Source organism: Trachypithecus francoisi, unplaced genomic scaffold, assembly GCF_009764315.1.
Source record: "Trachypithecus francoisi isolate TF-2019V2 unplaced genomic scaffold, Tfra_2.0 Lachesis_group13, whole genome shotgun sequence".
Taxonomy (NCBI): Eukaryota; Metazoa; Chordata; class Mammalia; order Primates; family Cercopithecidae; genus Trachypithecus; species Trachypithecus francoisi.
The window spans coordinates 65,781,085-65,804,064 of NW_022681458.1; the positions used below are offsets into that span (position 1 = coordinate 65,781,085).

At 35.2% G+C, this 22,980-nt stretch overlaps 1 protein-coding gene across 2 annotated transcripts in view; it reads right to left on the reverse strand.

Moving 5' to 3' along the window:
- MTX2 (metaxin 2) overlaps nucleotides 1–22,980 on the reverse strand; it is a 72,014-nt gene that overhangs the window by 42,617 nt on the left and 6,417 nt on the right. The window contains exons 2-3 of one of the 2 annotated variants that reach the window (XM_033231039.1): nucleotides 2,178–2,225; nucleotides 1,186–1,232 (exon numbers count right to left, since the gene is read on the reverse strand). The exons of the other annotated variant lie outside the window; for it this stretch is intronic. Coding sequence (XP_033086930.1) covers nucleotides 1,186–1,232; nucleotides 2,178–2,225 — 95 coding nt within the window. The remainder of the gene's footprint in view (nucleotides 1–1,185; nucleotides 1,233–2,177; nucleotides 2,226–22,980) is intronic. 2 annotated transcript variants of the gene reach the window in all.

Below are 22,980 nucleotides of genomic sequence, written 5' to 3' on the forward strand. Positions count from 1 at the left end.
AAAAGCACTGTAGAGTCCTACCCAAAATACCTTTCTATTTGATGAAAATTATTTCAGCACTTCCTAAACTACTATTACGTAGTTTCAGGGGCTCTACCTAGGGGATCGAGATAGCTTCAGCAGGAAACTCAGTAAACCTTCTGAAACCACATGCAGAATAGCCTGGGTATATTTTCTGGAAAAATGTTCTACAGCTTTTGCCAGATCCTGAAGGGTTATCCCCAAAATAGCAATTTTAAAAGGGTTAAGAATCAGTGCTTCAACTAAAATACTCACAGTGCCTTGAAACTATCCTTCCAAAGATATAAAGACTGAAAATACTATTTTATACACAGCAAATCATTTACTTTTACATTTGTTATCAAGGTATGACTACTTTCACCACACTTACAAACTATTCACACAACAGACATTTAGTGGATACAGTCTACATGCTCAGTCCTATGTTAAACTACACAAGCTAAGCAAATAGCAGCTAAATATGCAAAATGATTGGATAACTATAAATCCATAACCTACATCATAAACATTGTTTTTTAAGCAAAACATCCCCAAGTATCCTATTTTTCCTATAATGCAGCTTAAAGCTTACAGGGGCACTAATTTTTTTTGGATTATACAAATGGTATATACAACTTGAAGAGCTATTACATTTCATAAATGGTTTTGGGAATAATAAACACTCATATAATCAATAAATATATGAGGAGTGGCTAGAGAACCAGAACACTGCTACAAGATTACCAAACAGATTAAAGTTAGAGGCCAATGAGTACAATGAGCAAAACAATGCTTAAAAATATGTGATAAATAAATCTTAACAAATTAATTAGGAAATAATTGTGAGTCCACAAATGAACATATCACCCCAAATAATCAACACCATCATTTCCAGCCAAAAGCAAACTAACTGCTGAGACACAGAATGTGCCTAGCACATACAAGTGATTTCTAAAAAAAAAATAATTTTTATGTTTATTTTATATACTGACAATTAACTGAATATTACATAATAAAATTATTCTTCACAAGCAAGCAATGTTATATAGATAATGGTAAATCACACAGGAAAAAATCTAAACATATAGTATCAGACTTTTTGGAAGGGGAAAAATATAATTGTAATGAAAAATGATGCAAATCACCTAGGGGGTGAAAAACATATTACATTATTTACATATTTACCTGCACTGCAAGAGAAGCTGCATTGTCAGAAAGTAAAATTTGCTCCCCTGTAGAAATACAATGAAGCATAACTTAACCAAGTAGAATATAATATTTTTATTTTTAAAAAGTATTTATATTTTTTCAAAGGTATTGCCTACCACTAAATTCAAAAGTTTTATATCAATGTTATTATATAATTATAATTTTGATTAAATTATCACAAATAATGATAAACTAGGACAGTTTCCTCTAAAACTATTTGATCACTTATCTCATTTTTATCAGCAATGTAATTAAAATTGTTCACTTAAAATCAAATTCATTTTTCGTTTTCAAGAAAAGTTTCTCTTCATTAAAATTAAGTGAAATCTGCTGAAACCTTTCTAGTTAAAAGTAAAAGCACTCACAATAATATAAAACCAGCTTGCAGTTAATATTGCACAGTATATCTAGGTCTGTCACACAAAAGAAAGATGACAAGTTCGCTGCAATAAAAATTCCATGCTTAGAAGACTAGGGCTGCTGCCTATTAGTCTTCATTACTTTGCAGTCTTCTGACAACTGTAGCAGGCTGCTAAGCCCCAAATGGGGTCCATAATGTGATCTGATGATATATGAAGAGCTGCTAAAGGGAGCCTGAACCATCCTAGCCTATACATTTTAACAGTTCCTTTTTACTGAGAGCCCACTTTACCACAGGACTTCAAAAATCTGCTGTCTCAGCTATTGGTGCAGTAAATCTGCCAACTGCTCCTGCAACCACATCATTTTACACCGCCTACAGCAACCAATATAACGAGTCAATAATAAACTAAGGACCTTATAGGCCATGAATAGTTGGTTTACACTGGCAGATACAAGTTTAGGTAAAACCTCCTAGACAAATTATACAAGGGAATCCCTTCTTTTACATGTTATATTCTCTTTGCAGTAAATTGTATTACTGAGGATTTTTTTGTAATATATACAGCTTGATACAAAGCCATTTTTAATTGTGAACAAGAATTTACCTTTCAATTGCTGATATAATGTAGCATTTTCAGGCCAAGGTTCTGCAGCTATGGAAACAAGTCAGTGATAATTAGGCACATAGAGCAAAAACGTATCAATAACAAAGCAAATTAATAATCATGTACATTTGCCTAGAGCATTTAAAGTCAATTGCTAAGGCTGATGTATACACGGCAACTAATCACACTATCTTAGATTCTATGTTAACCAGTATAAGTAGGTTAGATAACTTGTTTTAAAAGCATGTTTCGTTTATCGTTTGCTGATTTTTTTTTAGTGGGGAGGAGGGGAAGATACCTTGCCCAATCCAAAATGAGAATTAAAAAAACAAAATAGCCCATATGCTACAATTCCTTTAGCTTCTTTCAAACACAGACATATTCTAAATATTATTCATATGTATAAAAAGATACTGATGTCTAATTCACTACAAAAAAAGTAGTGAAATAATATTTTTAATATTTTACGGTAAACTTTTAACAAAGTAAAATTTCAAGCAGACATTATATGAAATAATCAAATATATCTGTATCAAACTGTCCATCTTTCCCCACAATCTGGCAGGATTTAAAAATAGAGGAATCCTGTTGTATTCCAGAAGATTGCATTGCCTTGACCCTACCAATACCACCCCACAAACACAATTAGAGCAAAGTTGCATGATGAAGCATTACGTAACTACAATGTGAAATAATGCCAGTAAAGATAATTTTAGGCCTGAAATGAAACTTGACTTGACCCTTAATCTCTCATCTAGAGAAGACTGCAGCTACAAAGAGAGTATTACCAACCTCCCAGTGTTTGAGAAAAGCACTAGATTTGAATTTTGTCTAATCAACTGCACTTAAGAAGCAATGGCTCCACTGACAGAATACATAGGACATCAGGATATCACTTGTTGGATTATTCTTTGTAAAAGTCACAAAACATCAGAATCACCCACTTTAATAACGTAACTACATTTGCTCTCAGCAACTAAATATATGAGATTTGATAATAATTGTTATATTTCTAATTGTGTTTATACTAATTTAGTCTCTGTGACATAGCAACAAATAACTTTATAATTCTGGCTGATTTTTAAAAATAAATTTATACATGTGAAGCATTTTTTTTTTAAGACTGATCATTTAAAATGTTCTAAAGCAATCCCTGGAATGGGAAAAAAGAACTCCTTAATTTGCTTTTACTTATGCTTTAGAATAAAAAGAAAAACACAGTATTATTACAATAAAAAACAAATGTAACTTTTAGGTTTAGTTTGGTTTGGGCTACACAAAATTAAACTCATATTTAGAGATAATGCCATGAAAACATCAAGTAAATAATGAACTACACATAATTTTATATGCTGTTCCCCACAATATTACACATATATATAAGGGCTACTGAATTTCAATGCACATACCAACACAGCAATGAAACAAAATACTTTGCTGTCACAACTTTAACAAAGTAAAATTTCATTAAGAACCAATTAACTTGTATAACAGTTTTTAAAATAAAAGGAAACAAAAACAAGCTGACATCAGCAAATTACTCAAAAAATAACCTTTTCTGATAAATTGTATAGTCAGCACACCTATATTGCTTACATCTATACTAAAAACAATACAATGAGATTTGTTTGTTATAAAATTCTAAATCATCAAAGATTCAATTATATGCATTATATTAAACTTACTAGCAATAAAGCATAGGAATAAAATTCACAAAATTTCAAAGAATAAATATTGAAATCAAGTTCCTTGGAGACACAGATGTGTCATATGCATCTGTGAACCACACACTGTACTATGCTTTGCATACAGTTGATGTTAATTGTCTGTAAAAAGAAAGAAGATATCTGATTAAACCTACCATTTAATTCCCGCAACATGCTGGCTAAAGTTTTACTCAACTTGATATTACCATCTATGTTAAGGTAACAGGACATTCTAATTTAAAATTGTGGTAATTTTAACTCTTGGTTAGCTACTTTGTGCACATACTAGGCATGCATTACAAATTTTTAAAACAATGAAGTATTAGGTTGCTGCAAAAGTAATGCAGTTTTTGCCCAAAAACTGTATTAAACCTGTATTACTGTGTTAAAATTGGTGATTCTGATGTTTTACGGCTTTTACAAAGAAGAATCCAACAAATTATATGCAAAAACTGCAATTATTTTTGCACCAACCTTTACATACACTAGTATTAAACATATGCTGAATATAATCTAAGTATTCTCTGATAAATCAGAAGCTACTTCACTACTCTGTAACATAACAGAGTTCTTATATGAACACCAATTTATGTGGTCAGTAATTTCAGTTAAAAGTTAACTCATCAGCCGGGTGTGGTGGCTCACGCCTGTAATTTCAACACTTTGGGAGTCCAAGGCGGGTGAATCACAAGCTTAGGAGTTCAAGACCAGCCTGGCCAAGATGGCCATCTCCACTAAAAATACAAAAATTAGCCGGGAGTGGCGGCTGGTGCCTGTAATCCCAGCTACTCAGGAGGCTGAAGAAGAGAACTGCTTGTACCCTGGAGGCAGAGGTTGCAGTGAGCCAAGATCGCACCACTGCACTCCAGCCTGGGCGACAGAGTGAGACTCCATCTCAAAAAAAAACAAACAAACAACAACAAAAAAAAACAAAAGTTAATTCATCATCACCCCCATGGATTCTCCAGATCTCATCCAAAAGACAAACATGAAAGTAATAGAAAGTTTGCAACATACTACTTCACTGCAAATAATATCAAAGAAGCTGCCTACAAATACCAAAAGCTCTGTTATTAAGAATCTAAAGCTGGAAATAGGTGAAAAGGGTGAATATTTTACTCAATCTAAGACATAAACTCTGTTTCAACTCAGAAATCATTATTGAAAATAAATTCTCAGAAGGCAACTCTACCAAAACATCCAGTGTTTTCATCACAAATAGAACTTATGACTTAAAAAGAGAAGGCAAATAGACTGATATAAACCCATATAGCCAGCAGCCAGGAATTGCAGTTTATCATGCAGTAGACAAGAAATGGTAGAGTATACAAAGAATGACCAGCTGTCTATCTTACCCACGAGCAGCTCAGAGAATATAAATATCACTGACTTAAGTGCATCACCTTACATGATTCTGTTAGGCTGTTGGTATTGTTGTAAAGAAATACCTGAGGTTGGGTAATTTATAAAGAAAAGAAGTTTATTTTGGCTCATGGTTCTGCAGACTGTACAAGAAGCACAGTGCCAGCATCTGCTTCTGGTGAGAGCTGCAGAAAGCTTACATGGCAGAAGGCAAAGGGGGAGCAGGTGTCACATACAGCAAGAGCAGGAGCAAGAGAAGGCAGGGAGATGCCACTCTTTTAAACAACCAGATCTCCTGTGAACTCAGAGAGAGAACTCACTATCAAGGATAGCACTGAGCCATTCATGCGGGATCCACCCCTATGACCCAAACACCTCCACCAGGACCCACCTCTGACAATAGGGATTAAATCTCAACAGGAGATTTGCAGGGAACAAACATCCAAACTGTATCAGTGACAGAGCTCATATAATTACATGTAAAGCATGACATGAGAGAAAAAAAATCTCTAGTTTGTTATTCCCTAGGAGTGCCAAAAGTGAAAATCCTAAACTGGGCAACGGATCTACAAATCAATCACACAGGTATTATTCTAGGAAATGAGCTCTATAACTGTCTTCATACGTAAACCTATGAATCATGAAAATTATTATCCACACTTAACAGAAAGAAAGCGTATTTGTTGGTTTGGGAATACCTATTATGTAAAAGACAAAATCCAAAAAGACAACTTCTTCCCTACGCTTCTCTTTCCCAAGGTCAGACAAAGTCAGTAATCACCCCTTGCTCCTGAGCATGTGTAAAAGAAAGATTAAGGATTTAAAATCATGGCGCTGACAATATACATCTTAAACATCTGTGGCATTTTAAAAGAAAAATCATTTTAAAACAATAATAAAACATTTTTACATTTTACTAGTTTTTCTTCAGTTGACCTGTAATGTTTTAGACCACAAACTACTTCAACAGTATATAAAATGTCATGACTCGCCTACTCTACCTATTTTCAGTTTCCATCACCAAAAGCACCTCTGGTGTGAAGTGCCATTTTAAACACACCTAAATGAAGGGACAGCCTTAGAAAAAACATAGAAGGTGAGACAGAAAGTGTCTAAAAAGGGAGTTGGCAAGAAATGGAGGCTGAGGAAGAAAGTTGTCCAATGCAGTCAAAGTGCAAGTTACTTGTATTCTCACCACATCAAAAGTAAATCTTACATTTAAGACACATCAATAGTTACATGTGGTTCTTGGAATAAAGACCAAAATCCTCAACATGGCCTACAGAGCTCTACTTGGTCTCTGAAGTTACCCTCTCTACCAGCCTACCTCATCACACACACATTCCCCACCTTGAGTCTCTGCACTCCAGCCACACTGGCCTTCATCCAGTTTCTGAATGCACCACTTTCCCCCCCGCCGTTTCTTTTGCCTGGAACAATTTTATCCTCCTATGATATTGGCACATCTCAGCTCAAAAATCACTTCCTCAGGTACAGCCAGGTTAATGAGCGTATAGCCTGCGCAGTTGCATAGGGCCCGCAGTTGGAAGGGCCCCCTGCTTGGTTTAATGTTCTGCTGTCTCAGTCTTGAAAGTGAGTAATTTTTGAACACTTTCATTTTGCACTGGGCCTTAAAAATTATGTAGCCAGTCCTATCCTCAGGGAAGTCTTCGCTGACCTCCTTTAATAGTTCAAACACTCCTTTTACAAGCTCTTATAGCATGCACTCCCGTCTGTACTTTTACATTTAAGTAGTTGATTGTTTACCTTCTCCATGAGAAAATACGCACCATGAATCCCATTCACGTCTGATTTTTGCTTACCACTTCATCCCTAGAACCTAGCACATAGCAGGTTATCAGTAAATGCTGGCTGAATAAACATTTGTTTTCATTATTAGCACTATCATCGTTGTTATTACTCTGTACTATGCAGGCTAAGAATGTAGCAGGGAAGATAAGAAAAATTCATGGCAAAACATAAAAAATAAAATAAACTTTACTCAAACAACTTCAACACTACAACCAATAACACAATTCAAAAAAATATTAAATAGCTGCCTAAAATTCCTGGAATTTGAATTTTTATCTTTTCTAACTCTACTTTCTTTTTTAGTGTATGTTTTATAATGTGCATGATATATCGGCTCAGCAATTAACAATCTTATGATTTCTAAATTCAGGCCTGCATGCTCAAATTTTTATTGATAAGGACATGAAATTTTCATAAATGGTGATTCTTGGGTTAGAGTCATAGGAAATGGAAAGGGGAACAGTGAGATTGTCAGGTAAGTTGAACTGAGGAGTGATACAGCAGTAACATCTGATGTAAACTATATATTTAATATAAAACATTGTATAGAAAGAGATTTCCAGTTTTAGGGTTAGTGCAAAGGTAAGTAATATATAGTTAATTTATATGTTTTTCTTCCTGTATTTCAAAGGATTGTCTTGCACATATATTACATGTAAAGCATGACATGAGAGAAAAAAAAAAAAAAACTAGTTATTCCCTAGGAGTGCCCAAAGTGGAAATCCTAAACTGGGCAATGAATCTACAAATCAGCCACGTAGCTATCATTCTAGGAAACGAGCTCTATAATTGTCTTCATATGTAAATATATGAATCATGAAAATTATTATCCATACCTTATAAAAAGCTGATCTCTTGGTTTGGGAAAAGACAAAATCCAAAAGGACAACTTCTTCTCTACTCTTCTCTTTCCCAAGGTCAGACAAAGTCAGTAATCACCCCTTGCTCCTACATACATCTCATCCAACATTGGAGAATACCGTTCTAATTAAATAACTATTTATTTGAAGTTTTTGCAGGAAACCCAGTCATTCATGTACTCTGGAGCAAGGAAGAGTCTTGCTCTCTTCTGATAAAATCATCCTTTTTGACCAAGGAGAAAGCTTGCGGGGGGAACACACATGAATTAGTGAGGAGAATGGGGATCCCTGCCTACTACTTCCCTAACATGACCCTTGTATCAACCAGAGTACTTCAAATTTCCCCCACAAACTTCATACTTCCTCATCTTTGTGACTTTGCTCAAATTGTTCCCCTTAAGTTCAGAATACTCCTTCACTGCCATATACCCAAATCCTATACCTTTCTCAACCAAGTTTAAATGCCACATCCATCAAAAAGGCTTTTAGGACTAAGCAAATCTAATTTCTCCTTTATCTATACTGTCCACAGCAGTTTGCATTTTTCTTATATATCATTTTCTACTCTATCATACTGTTATGTCAATATCTTATCTCTCTTTCTAGGAGGTAAATTCCTAGAATGTGAAAAATTCTTGTGGTCCCGAGGTTATTAATTAAAATCTTGGCTTCTCAACTGCTCCAAACCGAAGATGACTTCTACAATAATACATGCCAAAATATGAAATTAAAATTAACAATGATTAAATTTTATATAGGCATCATTTAAGCTAATATCTTTATTATAAGAGTTCTAAATTGAACTACCCACCTTTTAGAAATTAATTATTTCATGATAAAGAAATTTCTGTACCACTTTCATACTAAAGCAGTAACTTACTCTAAGGTACTCCTAGTGACCTATATTAATTCACTCGTTAAAATTAGAATTACAATTCTAATAGTATTCTCTAACAAAAGATGCATTAAATTTTTATCATTTTTATAAAGAAGAAATATATCCCTATATTGCAGATAAAAAGAATACCTAGAAATAAAGCAAATATCAGAGCAACTCATAACTAAGTGCATATCCAATTAGTTATTAAAAGTCCAGTTAGTTCTTTACCCACTTCCCAATTTTGCCCAGGCCCTGATTATGCTACATTTAGTGTCTTCTTTACCAGGAGCAAAAGAGATGCTGCTTAAGGTTTCAGGCTTTAGCGGGAGAGTTTTTTTTGCAAATTAGTATTTCTTAAAGCAGCTCATGAGTATTTACGCTGAAGAACAAAGTAAAATCAAAAAGAAGTGACACATATTCTTGAACCTTTGAATGCCATAAATAATGCATAAATGTCAGAAATGCACACATGATAAAGCAACACCCACAACCCCCCAAAAACGTATTTGCTTCTCATTCATTTTAATTACCTTTAAGTTACCTGTTTTTAAGCTTTATCAACCAATACAACAAAAAATCAATATTCTTTACTACTAATCCATTATCATTTTTAATGAAACGACTGCTAACCAATAAATTCACATATGTATGGCCATAAGTCTCTTAAAGACTTTACATATTACTTGTAGTATTCTCTTAAATATTAGGTTAGGATTATATATCCATTTATTCCATTCAAATCAAGGTATTTCAAAGTATGAAAGTGCTATGACCTAAAAAAAATTAGTCTAATTCTGAAATCCATCTCTCAACGATCTAATGTAAGAGGAGAAGAGAAGGGCCACGAAAGAGATGTCCTCTGTTGTTTGTTTCTTTTTTTTAAAGTTCTGCACTCTTGATGTACATGACTCCTCTGCCATATGAATGTAGGTGAAGACATAATTTGTAGAATAATAGGCACTAATATTACATGCTGCTTCAGTTCTGTCATATTTCCAATCCATCAAATTGATTAATGCTATAATAACTCTACACAAACCTATCATTTGTGCACTAATGAAGTCAAACTCAGTTTATCCTTAGGCAACTAGATTCCGAAAGCTCATAGATGTCATCTCTTCAGCACAGCAAGACTATTTAGACAGTGTTATATAAAAGGAGCAAGAAACATGTGTAGCCTATCTCCAAATTTGGATGGCTTCCTGCCAAAGTTGCAAATGCAAATACTGCTAATATAACAAAATGTTCAAAGAGCATTCGGCAGCTCTTAAACATGGACAAGTTACTGCAAGACACACAGAGAAAAGAAGGAAATTTGTTAATTTGACATAAATATTATACTAATGATATCAGTGATATCAACATAGACACCACGTTCAAAACCCATCAAGTTTTAGGCAATATATGAAGGTTTCATTTAAAATAGATTTTTAAGATGTTTAGACTTAAAATATGATGATATGGGACTTTATCAAAACTGGAATTTTAAGGGCTATGTATTAAATTCAAAAGAAAATCAACCTGCAGACTATAGTGCAAGTCAAAAATAACACTATATAATGATGATTATGAAATTATTAAATAGTAAAGCCCCTTAAATAGTGTTTCATAGGGAATGTTTAATGATATGATACAAGATGTGTAAGCAGAAGTGACTCTTCCCACAAAAGGTATTTAAAACCATTTTCCCATTACCTCAATAGTCAGAGATTAGTGTTTATGTCAGAAAATGGCGTTGGAGAACAGGAAAGTGCAGCGTCACACTGTCATTTCCATAAAAAAAAAAAAAAGCAGGCAGTATTGTGTAGCACAATGGTAAGGCTACTTAAAAAACACACTTGCAAGCAAGTGTAGATACAAAGATACAGACTACCGTCAATTAAAATAGAAATCCTGAAGCAGAAAGCAAACATTCTAGGACAAAATAGGTAAGTATTAGACATAAATACAAAAGTAGTCCTAGATACCAGAAGATTCTTCTAGAAGAAGATTCAGACCAGAACTATTCCTTTGGCTACATATCATCATAAGTTTTTAGGAAAAAGAAACTTACTGACTGACATAAGAGTCTACTACTGTATATCCATTATTGCTTGTTGCATACAGGTTGAGTATCCCCTATCCAAAATTCCTGACACTAGAAGTGTTTCAAATTTTGGATTTTTCTCACATTTTGGAATACTTGCATTATATACTTACCAGCTAAGCAACCCTAACCCAAAAATCAAAAATCCAAAACACTTCAATAAGCATTTCCTTTGAGCATCATGTTGGCACTCAAAAAAAACTTGGATTTTGGAGCATTTTCAGATTTTGGACTTTCAAATTGGGGATACTCAGTGTATATAAATACGTATAGTAAATTATACATATATCTTATTTCAGAAAGTAAATTTAGCCACAGCTACAAATCAGTTTTACCATTCATTCAATAAATACATTTAATGCATATAAAGTGTCAGGCACCACTCTAAGAGCTAAAGGCAAAATTACAAAGAAAACCAAGTAACTGCCCATAAGGCACTTCTATTTTAGAGGTACATGTGGCCTGTCTCCTTATGTGTACCTTTACAATGCCTGAAGTTAAAACCACTAAAAAATACTGAAGTCTACGTCATTATGACAATATTATCTGGTATACATATAACAAGGCTTAATTCTGTTTGGGCTACACATTACACAAAAACCAAGAAAAAAACATACACGACAGTGTATAATCTCCAAAATACCAAATGAATTCCAATTTACTGAACTACGGCAAATAACTCAAATAATATTCCACAAATAACTCACTATCTCCAGCAACCCATTCATTTGGAACAAGGTAGTAAGCAAAAGATTAAAATGACCCAGAGTGGGCTGGGTGTGATGGCTCATGCCTGTAATCCCAGCACTTTGAGAGGCTGAAGTGGGTGGATCACCTGAGGTCAGGAGTTCGAGACCAGCCTGGCCAACATGGTGAAACCTCATCTCTACTAAAAATACAAAATATAAAATTAGCAGGGCATGGTGGCACATACCCATAATCCCAGCTACTTGGGAAGCTGAGAGGCAGGAGAATCGCTTGAACCTGGGAGACAGAGGTTGCAGTGAGCTAAGATCGTGCCACTGCACTCCAGCCTGGGCAACCAGAGCGAAACTCCATCTCGAGAATTAAAAAAAAAAAAAAAAAAGACTCAGAGTGAGTGATAATGAATGAATGAGGACAGTAGAATACCCAAGGCAGATGGGTCTTAATACCCTGCCATTCTAGAAGCACAAGATGAAAAGCAACAAAGATTGAAAACACAGAAAAATGAAGGCAGAACTTCCCTCTCACAACCAAAGTTGGAGCCCAGTAAAACCAGAGAATAACTACAATCTATCTCCCGGCCAAATACAAACTAGACTTCTATTTAGGCAGATGATGATTATGATAATGATAGCAATTAAGATTCCGCAAAACTCATACAGCATATATCCAAAATATGTAAGAAACTCTTACAACCCTGTAATAAAAAGACAACATAACCCAATTTTTAAAATTGAGCAAGGAATGTGAATAGCCATTTTTCCAAAGGAGATATACAAACCGCCAAAAAGCACATGAAAAGATACTCACCATCATTAGTCATTAGGGAAATAAAAATCAAAACCACCATGAGATGCCACTTCACACCCAATAAGAAGGTTATAATCAACAAGACAGACAATAACAAATGTTTTGCAAATGTGGAGAAATCGAAAATTCTCACATGTTGCTTGGTGGGACCATGAAAAGTCTGGCAGTTTCTCAAAATGTTAAAACACAGAATTTTACCATATGACCCAACAATTACACTCCTATGTATTCACCCAGGGGAAATAAAAATAAATATCCACATAAAGACATATATACAAATGTTCACAGTAGCATTATTCACAATCATCAAAAAGGAAAGCAACTCAAACGTTCATTAACTGGTGAATCGACAGACAAAATGCAGTATATCCATATGATGGAATACTTTTTGGCAATAAGAAAGAAACAAGTAAGTACTGATACATGCTACAACATGAATACATGGATGAACCTCAAAAACCATTACGCCCAATAAAAAAAAAAGCCAGACACAAAAGAAAACATATGATTCCATTTACATGACATGTCCAGAAGAGGCAAATCTATAGAAATAGAGTAGACCAATGGTTGACTCAAGTTGGTGGTGACAATGAGGAGTGGCTGCAAATGGGCAAGAAGTTTCTTTTGGAGGTGATGGAAACCTACTGTTAGACTGTGGTAACTGGAGAGGTGAGTGGATAATTAAAAAAAAGATTGTGGTAATAGTCACACAATTACGTAAATATACTAAAAATCATTGAATTATAAATTTAAAAGGGTATGTAAATTATATCTCAAGAAAGCTGAATAGAAAATCTTAAAAGACTTATTGTACTTACTGTACATGTAAGTGCTTGACATATATTAAACACCCCACAACTTTATGAGGTAGATACTATTATTATTTTCCCAATTTTACAATAAGAAAACTGAGGCACAAGCATAAGTAATTTGTCCAAAGTCGCAATGCTAGTAAGTGACAGCAGCCAGGATTTGAACCCAAGTAGTATTACTCTACGGTGAACACACAACTAAATTAGCTAACCTCCTGCAGAGCTCACAAATAAACATTCTTGGGTAATAATTATTAGAATTAAAGCAATTATAATTGTCTTCCAACAGTTCTCAACTCTTCCTGTACACTTGAGGAACTTGATACAGTTATGTATTTCCTAAACTCAAATTCTGATACTGTAGAGATGAGGACCAAAAATCTGCATCTTTAACAAGCATTCCTGGTAAATCTGATGCAGATGGTCTGTGAACACCACAACAAAGACTATCCTAGAGACACAGATGGCACTTGAGATAAGATTATGTTCTTTTTGTCTCTTTCATTCATTTATCTCAGAGAAAATGGTAGTAAGGATGTGTGTAGATAAATTTTTTTCAAGAATATTTTTGACCATCTTTTTCTCCTTAAGCACTGTGGCTATGGCTTAAAGCCATGTTTTAAAACATGCCTTAGTATAACATGTTGCTATTTTACAATGTTCAAGAAAAAGCCTTTAAGATAAACGAACTCAGGCCACACTTACTTTGGAATCAAAGTGGTAACACGATAGTTTTTCCATTAAAAGTATTAGATAAGGAAAGTAAAAATCAGTTAGGAATTATGAATATCAGTTGTGATATCTATCTATTTATAACTAGAGATCAATTTCAAAATGGTATCAAGGACCAATTTCGTAAACCTGACAAACTTCTAGAGGTTAACAAGGGTCAAGAAAACAAATTCACAGCATCAACAAGCCAATAACTCAGGGTAAAGTAAATAAATGCAAGTCAAATTTAAATCCTTCCATTCTTTCTTAAGAAGTATGTATGTGTCATGTTCTCAAATGGTTATGTTTAGACTTTGATCCATTATAAAAATAATCCATCATAGCTGGACATGGTGGTGTGCACCTATAATACCAGCTACTTGGGAGGCTGAAGCAGGAGGATCCTTAAGCCCAGAAGTTTGAGGCATGCCTGGGCAACATAACAAGACTCCATCACAAAAAGAAAAAAAAAGCCATTATTTTTCATTAATTTCCAATAAAAAGCAGGCCAACTGCATATGATTATGATAAATTAACAGAGAAGAGTCTTGTAGTTGGTACTCAAACTTTTAATTTTCATTTTCAAAATGGTAATCTGAAATTTAAAATGACTGTGCTTTTCGCAGAACTAAAAATGAATATGAGATCAACAGCAGATCTATAGAAAAACAGCTGGTTAAGAGTAAAGGTCCAAGCCATCTGGCCAAAAAACAGATACAAAAACAGCCCCACACAACTATCAGACCTCAACAACATTAACCTTCACAGTGCGATAGTTTAATGGTTCTCTAAATCTAACTCTAGAGATAGAAAACAAATATCCTTCAAACTAAGTAGTTCTTCCCATCTAAACCAAATACAATCACTGTAATGATAGCATCTATTTTTTTTTAAGTATCTACTACGTGATTATGGTTCCAGGTATTGTACATATACTTTGCTATCTCATATCAAGCTAGCTAACCAAAAAACTATTCCTCTTCCTTCATTACTCCCAGCTAGTTATAGAACAAATTATCCCCCACAGAGAATCTGACTTATTATTATACTGCCTGAAATGTTAACAAAACTAAGATTCTCCAAGAAGAAAACAGGAAATGAGGTAACAGTCTTTCCATCAAAGACTTTCCCTATGAATATGAGAACACAGTAGAAAATGCTCAGAGGAGTCCCCCTAAAAAATATTAAAAGCATTTAAATGAACAAACAGGTGATAAACATCCAAAATGTACCCAAAACTATAATACAAAGACAAATATGAATATAAAACTGTCATTGCCCTCTAGGGTCTAATTTTGTTAAGCAAGTGAAGAACAAAGAGGGAGTTGGGATTAGGGGTGACTAAGGTACACATAACCATTTAAAATACATTAAGCAAATACAGGTGGTGTAGGGAAAAAACATACATTTCAGAGTCACACATACCTGGCTTCCCCTCCCAATTCTACAACTTATTGTATGAGTTATCTTGGCCAAACTGGTTAACCTATTCTTGTCTCAATTACCTCACTGTAAAAGAGGGAAATATTAATTATCTTGTTAGGTTATTGGAAGAATAAAACTAGATTGGCCAGGCGTGATGGCTCATGCCTGTAATCCCAGCACTTTGAGAGGCCAAGGTGGCCAGATCAAAAGGTCAGGAGTTTGAGACCAGCCTGACCAACATGGTGAAACCCCTTCTCTACTAAAAATACAAAAATTAGCCAGGCGTGGTGGTGCGCGCCTATAATTCCAGCTACTCAGGAAGCTGAGGCAGGAGAATCGCTTGAACCCAGGAGATGGAGGTTGCAGTGAGCTGAGATCGTGCCACTGCACTCTAGTCTGGGCAAAAGAGCAAGACTCCATCTCAAAAAAAAAAAAAAGTAGATAAACTATGTAAGTACCCTATAAAGTCTCCAGCTCACAGTATATTTTCAATCAATAATTCTTAATATCCACATTAGAACAAAAGTGTGTATAAAGCCCATAGAAATATTCATGAAGAAATAACTAAATCTGCATGAGGAAAACAGGAAAGAATTCACAAAAGGAGATGAAATCTGAATTGGATCCAAAAAAGAATCCAAAGCATGCCAGATAGAAGGTAGGGGGCATGAAGATGAGTTAGGTATTTACCAAAAACCTAACACCCCCAACGCAGTTTGAGGAAAGGGAGGCAAAATGTTCAGCAAAGGCTTACTAAACTAGATACCTCTGTGCAGATTTCTACTATAGGATATAGCTCTTCATATTAAAATGATCTATTTCTGCAAAAGAATATAAGCTCACGAAAGGCAAGAATTGTTACTTATTTTTGCACCCCCAGCACCTGGCAGAGCACCTAGCATAAATTAGGTACTCAACGAACATATTCTGCAGAAAATACAAGCAGGTCTTTTGCTATCTAAAGCCTGAAAGGTATCTGACAGCAAAAAAAAAAAAAAACACTGTTAAAACTCTAAAAATAAAATCACTGAACCAATTTAAGGAATGATAACATCTCAACAATGGGTACCAAATTCAACAGTGTAAACTCAAGAATTCACTTTCTCTCCAAATCATTCAGTGGTTCCTAACCAAAGACACACAGAGTATTTGAAAACTATACTTTTCTTAACTCCATCCTCAATTTTTCCATATAATAGGCCTTTGGTGAGAATAAAGGAGTATTCATATATGCATGCATGTTAGGGCAGGCATCACTAGCTTCAGACAGGTCCAGAGGTAACTAATTACAATGTACAAGACCACCCACGCTACTCACCCCCAACTCCCCATCTATCCCCATCCTTCTTTAGAACCTCTATTCAGTCATGAGTGTGCCTTGTCAGTTCCCAGATCTAACGAAAACAGGCAGTACCACCTTGGTTACTGTGGCAAAGTATATGTCTTAAATACGTCCACAACAGTAATTCCTGTCCTACAATTCCCCTTCCCTTGAATCTGGGCCGGCTTGTAGCTCCACTGTAACCCACAGAATATTGTGGAAGTGATGCTGCAGGACAATTGAGAGTAGGTTATAAAAGGTGATGCAACTTCTACCTTGCTAGCTTAGGCACTTGTATGTGGTACACTGAGTAACTACATAAAAAGTCTGACTACTCTCAGGCCACCAAGCTGTGAGGAAGCCAAGCCACATGAAGCCACATGTAAGCATTCCAGAAAACTACCCCAGCTGAAGTTCTAGCCAGAATCAATTGTCAAATATATAAGTGAAGATGCTTCCAGATGTTTCCAACCCTCAACCACTGGATCATTCCCAGCCTTTGAGTCTTTTCAGCTGAAGACCCAGACATCATGAGTGAGAGACAAACCATCTTTCCTGTGCTGTATACGGCACCCTATACATAAGTAACCCTATCTTAGAAAAAGACTCCACCTTACATTTAAAAAGGCATCATGCCAACAGGGACCACATGTTCATCTAATCAACAGAGACTACACGTATCAACCAGATAAAGACATAACCAGACACACTTTTTACTATCAGTCCTCACCAGAAGATTTGAGGGCCATAAAAAGAGCAGAACTCCACCAACTCAAGATGGCCATCTTAAGACACTGTCTGGCAGTCACTCAAGATCAGCACCCAGCATCTGCTGCCAAATGCTCTGCCCAAATCAAGAACTCTTCCTTGCAAGACACTGACAACTGTCCAGATAAGCCCAGGACACTATCCTTGTCCATGATGCTCTCCTTAGACTGGTTCATTACATCTTTTCCTGTCTCCTTTTCTCTTGATGTTAAATGTTACTGTTTGATGTGGAAATTTTAATCCATAACACTTATATATTAAGTATACTACTACGTGCGGTTTGCAATATTGACTGACTTGTGGATTGGTTTAGTCTATGTGCCACAGCTCTGACTACTGAGTCAACAGGTAGTACTAAGGAGAATTGCCTCCTTAAGCAACTCGATGTTTCTTATTGCTTTTATGACTGAATAAGCATCAATAAAAGTCTGACCTTGTGGAAAGACACAAATGTGTGTGGATATGGTTATGTCTCACCTTGTGCCACTCACAACATGTGCCCTGTCTGGATTACTAACCCACAGGATCCATGAACATAAGAAAGTGGCTGTTATACACCTCTAAATTTAGAGTGGTTTGTTACACCGCAAAAGTAACTTGACAGTTAAGACTTTTGATAGTTACTATTAATCACACAAAACGTTGACTCATCTGAAGCTTCAGAATTCCCTGTTTATCTAAATCAGTTACTAAGCTGACTCCTGACATCGTTTATAAATTCTACTTTACTGCTTCAGACATAGATTTTGACACTTGCACTTTCCCTCCAGTCAGTTTCACTTTATTAATCCAGTATGGTCAATCTTTGCCTTCCTGAAATCTCACTGTATCTCCAATTTGCTGACCGCATCACCATGACTCCTTGACCTCCAGGATTTGGTACCCAGTGACTAGAATGGCTTACATCCATCTTTAAAAACTGACCTGAATGGCAGTTGCTATATTATTCACAGATTGAGGAAACAAAAGAGATTCCAAGAGAGAAACAACTCTAGCTAAAGTCAAATCTAACTATATCTTTTCATAAAAGTCAGACCAATAGTCATTTACCTATGATACAAAGATAATCCAAAACAGTAAATAATGAAAGCATACTTTATATTTGCCTTTAATCTGCATTCTGTAATTTCTCACACATTAGCACCTTTTCTAAATATTTATTTTAATATTAAAATTATTTTACATTTTCCAAACAGCCACCAAATGCTAGTAAAATCAGTGCAAGTAGATGGCAAAAAGGAGAAAACTGCTTAGGGAGAAAATACATCAAAAATAATTCACAATCTCAATGTAAGAACAAATGTCAATTATCACTTAAATAGTTAACATTATGTAACTAGTTCTCCTGGACTAGCCAAATTAGAATCTTAAATCGATGAACAGTAATAACAGTAACAGTTAAAATAACAATGATAGCATCTAATGAAAAACTAGATAACAACTTTTATTTTCATGTTATTTCTTATAAAGACACATAATCTTTCTTTAAATGTATAAAATAAGAAAGTTAGAAACATTACTTATAAGTCATGATGCCAAAACATTTTTCTATAACATAAAAGCTAACAATCAAAAGAAATGGAGATCAAAAAATGGCTAGATCATTGAAGAGTCAGCCGCCAATATTACTTTACAGAAATAAACACTGTTTGAATAATAATGGCCTCTTCATGTTATAAAAATGATACAATTTATTCATATAAAGTTCTAATTAGTGCTCTAAATTGACCAGGTAATAAAATATGACCATGTGGGGGTAAATACCATTGTAATACTCAAAGATACTATATCCACTGGAATAAATATACACATCAAAAGTCTATTTTTTTTCCATCTAAAGACAGATTAAGTTATGAAGAAATTCTTTGGCTTATACAAGTTCTTAGAGATAAAATATATAATCAGCAAAAAAACATAGCTAAGTGCATAAAAACAGTGAAATGCATTTTATGGTTTCTATTTTGCCAACACAGTTACAGCTAATGAGAATTGTCATGACAAAATGATTGTTTTTATGAAAAGAAGCTTCTTTATTACTAACCAATCAAATTTCATTTTTATTACTGATGTAAAAAAGTTCAAAACCATCATTCATTTATAGAGCATATAAAAATAAGAAAAGTGTTCAAGAATAGAGGAGAGGCTCATTTACAAAGCAACAAAAAATTAAAGCATGCATTTCTCTTACTAGCAAGGCAAATACTTCTCTTCTACATATAAATGTCTATTGCTGGATTTTCTGAATATTATAACTTCTGTCTTTGAACAAAAAAATGAGAAGCCTGAATTTTCAATATCTCATCTGTATTTGACATCTTCAGTCCATCTGATAACTGCTTATCAAGACATTTCAAAAATGTTTGAAAAATATTAAGAAGTTTGGTGGCATTTTCTTTCAATTTTCACCAAAATATGGCAAGCCTGGGCTAATATTAATAACCCAAAAGTCTTCAAGTAAGACTGACAGATTTTATGGGGCACCCATCACCAAAGTTTTAAGTTAACAACTAAAAATCATGTAATTTCAGAGTATAATATGTTAATAAATCACACTAAGAAAATTAAAACTCAAATTACAGCCTATGAACTATTCCATTAACAGAAAACAAGCCTTTGAAGGGATCTTATTATCCAAGTTTTCAAAAATTTACATAACATTGCTCTTAAGAATTTAGTTTTGGCTAGGTGGGGTGGCTCACACCTGTAATCCCAGCACTTTGGGAGGCCGACGTGGGCAGATCACATAAGGTCAGCAGTTCAAGACCAGCCTGGCCAACATGGTGAAACCCCGTCTTTATTGAAAATACAAAAATTAGCGAGGTGTGGTGGTGGGCACCTATAATCCCAGCTACTTGGGAGGCTGAGGCAGGAGAATCACTTGAACCTGGGAGGCAGAGGTTGCAGTGAGCCGAGATTACCCCACTGTACTTCAGCCTGGGCAACAGAGCAAGACTCCATCTCAAAAAAAAAAAAAAATTAGTTTCAACCTACTCAGGAATACAGTATAATAAAGTATAGGATCCACTGCTGTCAATAAACTATATCTTGCCTCTAGTCTGAAGTATAACCTATTTTGTCACTGTTTTGCTTTACCATCTGCACCATTCAATCTCAGCTTCGTATCTCCAAAGTCATAAGCACAACTGTGTAAGATTATTCATATGACTAATATGTTTTTTTTTTAATTCTCTGAAACATAACGGTCAGTTCAATAACTTTTTAATAATTCCTCAGTGACTTCCTCAATACTGGAAAATGCCCAAAATACTACGTAAAAATAACAAAATATCTTTATTTTCAAGAGCAAAAGATTTAAGGCTGGGCACGGTGGCTCACACCTGTAATTACAGCACTTTTGGGAGGCCGAGGTGGGCAGATCACCTGAGGTTGGGAGTTCGAGACCAGCCTGACCAATCTGGAGAAACCAGGCCTCTACTAAAAATACAAAATTGGCCGGGCGCGGTGGCTCAAGCCTGTAATCCCAGCACTTTGGGAGGCCGAGACGGGCGGATCACGAGGTCAGGAGATCGAGACCATCCTGGCTAACACGGTGAAACCCCGTCTCTACTAAAAAATACAAAAAACTAGCCGGGCGAGGTGGCTGGCGCCTGTAGTCCCAGCTACTCGGGAGGCTGAGGCAGGAGAATGGCGGGAACCCGGGAGGCGGAGCTTGCAGTGAGTGGAGATCCGGCCACTGCACTCCAGCCTGGGCGACAGAGCAAGACTCCGTCTCAAAAAAAAAAATAAAAAATAAAAAATAAAAAATAAATAAATAAATAAATAAATAAAAATACAAAATTAGCCAGGTGTGGTGGCACATCCCTGTAATCCCAGCTACTCAGGAGTATGAGGCAGGAGACTCACTTGAACCCAGAAGGCGGAGGTTGTGGTAAGCCAAGATCACGCCATTGCACTCCAGCCTGGGCAACAAGAGCAAAACTCCATCTCAAAAAAAAGAATTTAATGCACTGTATTTTTTCAATTATCTGTTGCACCTGTCATCACTAAATATTCTGATACATGGATGTACAAACCTTTACCATCATTTTCTTCACTGTGAGCAATAGCATCACTTCTATATTACAAAAGCCAAACCTATATTTTGTACTTCCTTTAGCCTCTGGAACTCTTCTGAATGCTTTTACAATCCAGATTCCCCAGTACTCAAGTGAGGAGAGACAGAATGAAAGCACTTTATTACCAATACAAAAACAAATTTTTAAGAACATACCCGTTTTGATCACACTTACTTTCAAGATGCTTACATATGGGTTCCATGGAACTCTGCAAAACTACTTTCCTAGCTCATACTATAAATTAATGCTACTGCTTAAATGAAGTTATTAATAAATTTAAATAATTAAGCACCCAAATGCCCACAATGAGATAAATGGAATATTCCGACCATTCTTTTTTCATCCTTTATATAGTTTATTGAGCTTCTAAATAAAGAACAGAACAGATATCATGCTTATTTCAAAAGATTAATAAATTATAGTATGATGAAACTAACTGATGTGCTCAAAATATGGCAAGGCACCAGTGGAGTAATAAATCAGAAAAGATGGTATATGAGTAAAGAAAAATAAGAATACTTTGGGCATTTTCTTCTGTCCAAAATGATAATGGGATACCAGATGTTAAGAGTTAATATCCTCAAAGGACTCCTTACTATAAGATGAAAGGCTCCTGGGCAATAAAAGTAACAACAGAAAGTAACATGTACTGAACATTTATTATTGACCACCCTATACTAGACACTTAATATACATTGTAAAATCTATTATCCCCTTTTACAAATGAGGAAACTGAGGACTAGAAAGGCCTGTCCAAGATCACAGAACAATAAGCAGGATTGAGCTTAGAACTCAGCTCTTACTCCAATGACCTTACTCCTAACCTTTATACTGAGTTTCAGTATTCATATCCACAAAATACCTACCTAACAAGACCAAATTGTTATTATTAGCAATTACATACATAAATCATTTAACACAGTAGCTCAAAAGCTTACTGTTATTATCAGTAACCAGCTATGGCAATTCTAATTAACAGACCACCAATATGACTTACACCAAGATTCAATTTTATAATGAAGATAAACATGGCTGAAGCATATATCTTGAAATAAATATCCTGGAATAACAAAGTACTCTAGGATACATTCCTAAGTAATTTTAATAACGGCAATAACTATGTAGATGCTTCCTATTATTGAATTAAATTATACGTTATTTACAAATAACTTTTTAAAGCTTTACCAAAATTGTATCTTTAAAGTAACGTATTATTATTTTCACCATTTTACAAATGAGAAATCTCAGGCTTAAACAGGCAGTAATTTGCCCAAGTTCACACAGCTAGGAAGTAGCTGAATAAGAACCCAGGTTAGACTTTTCACTTCAAAATCCACAGAAAGTGTAAAAGCAAGGGGAAGGAAGCAATCCACACTGCAGCCAATTTCCGCTGTTTAGTGCTCTACACCTCTCTCCCTTCTTTTGTGTATCTGGTGGCACTATGGAGCCCTAATACCTGGAGCCACTAC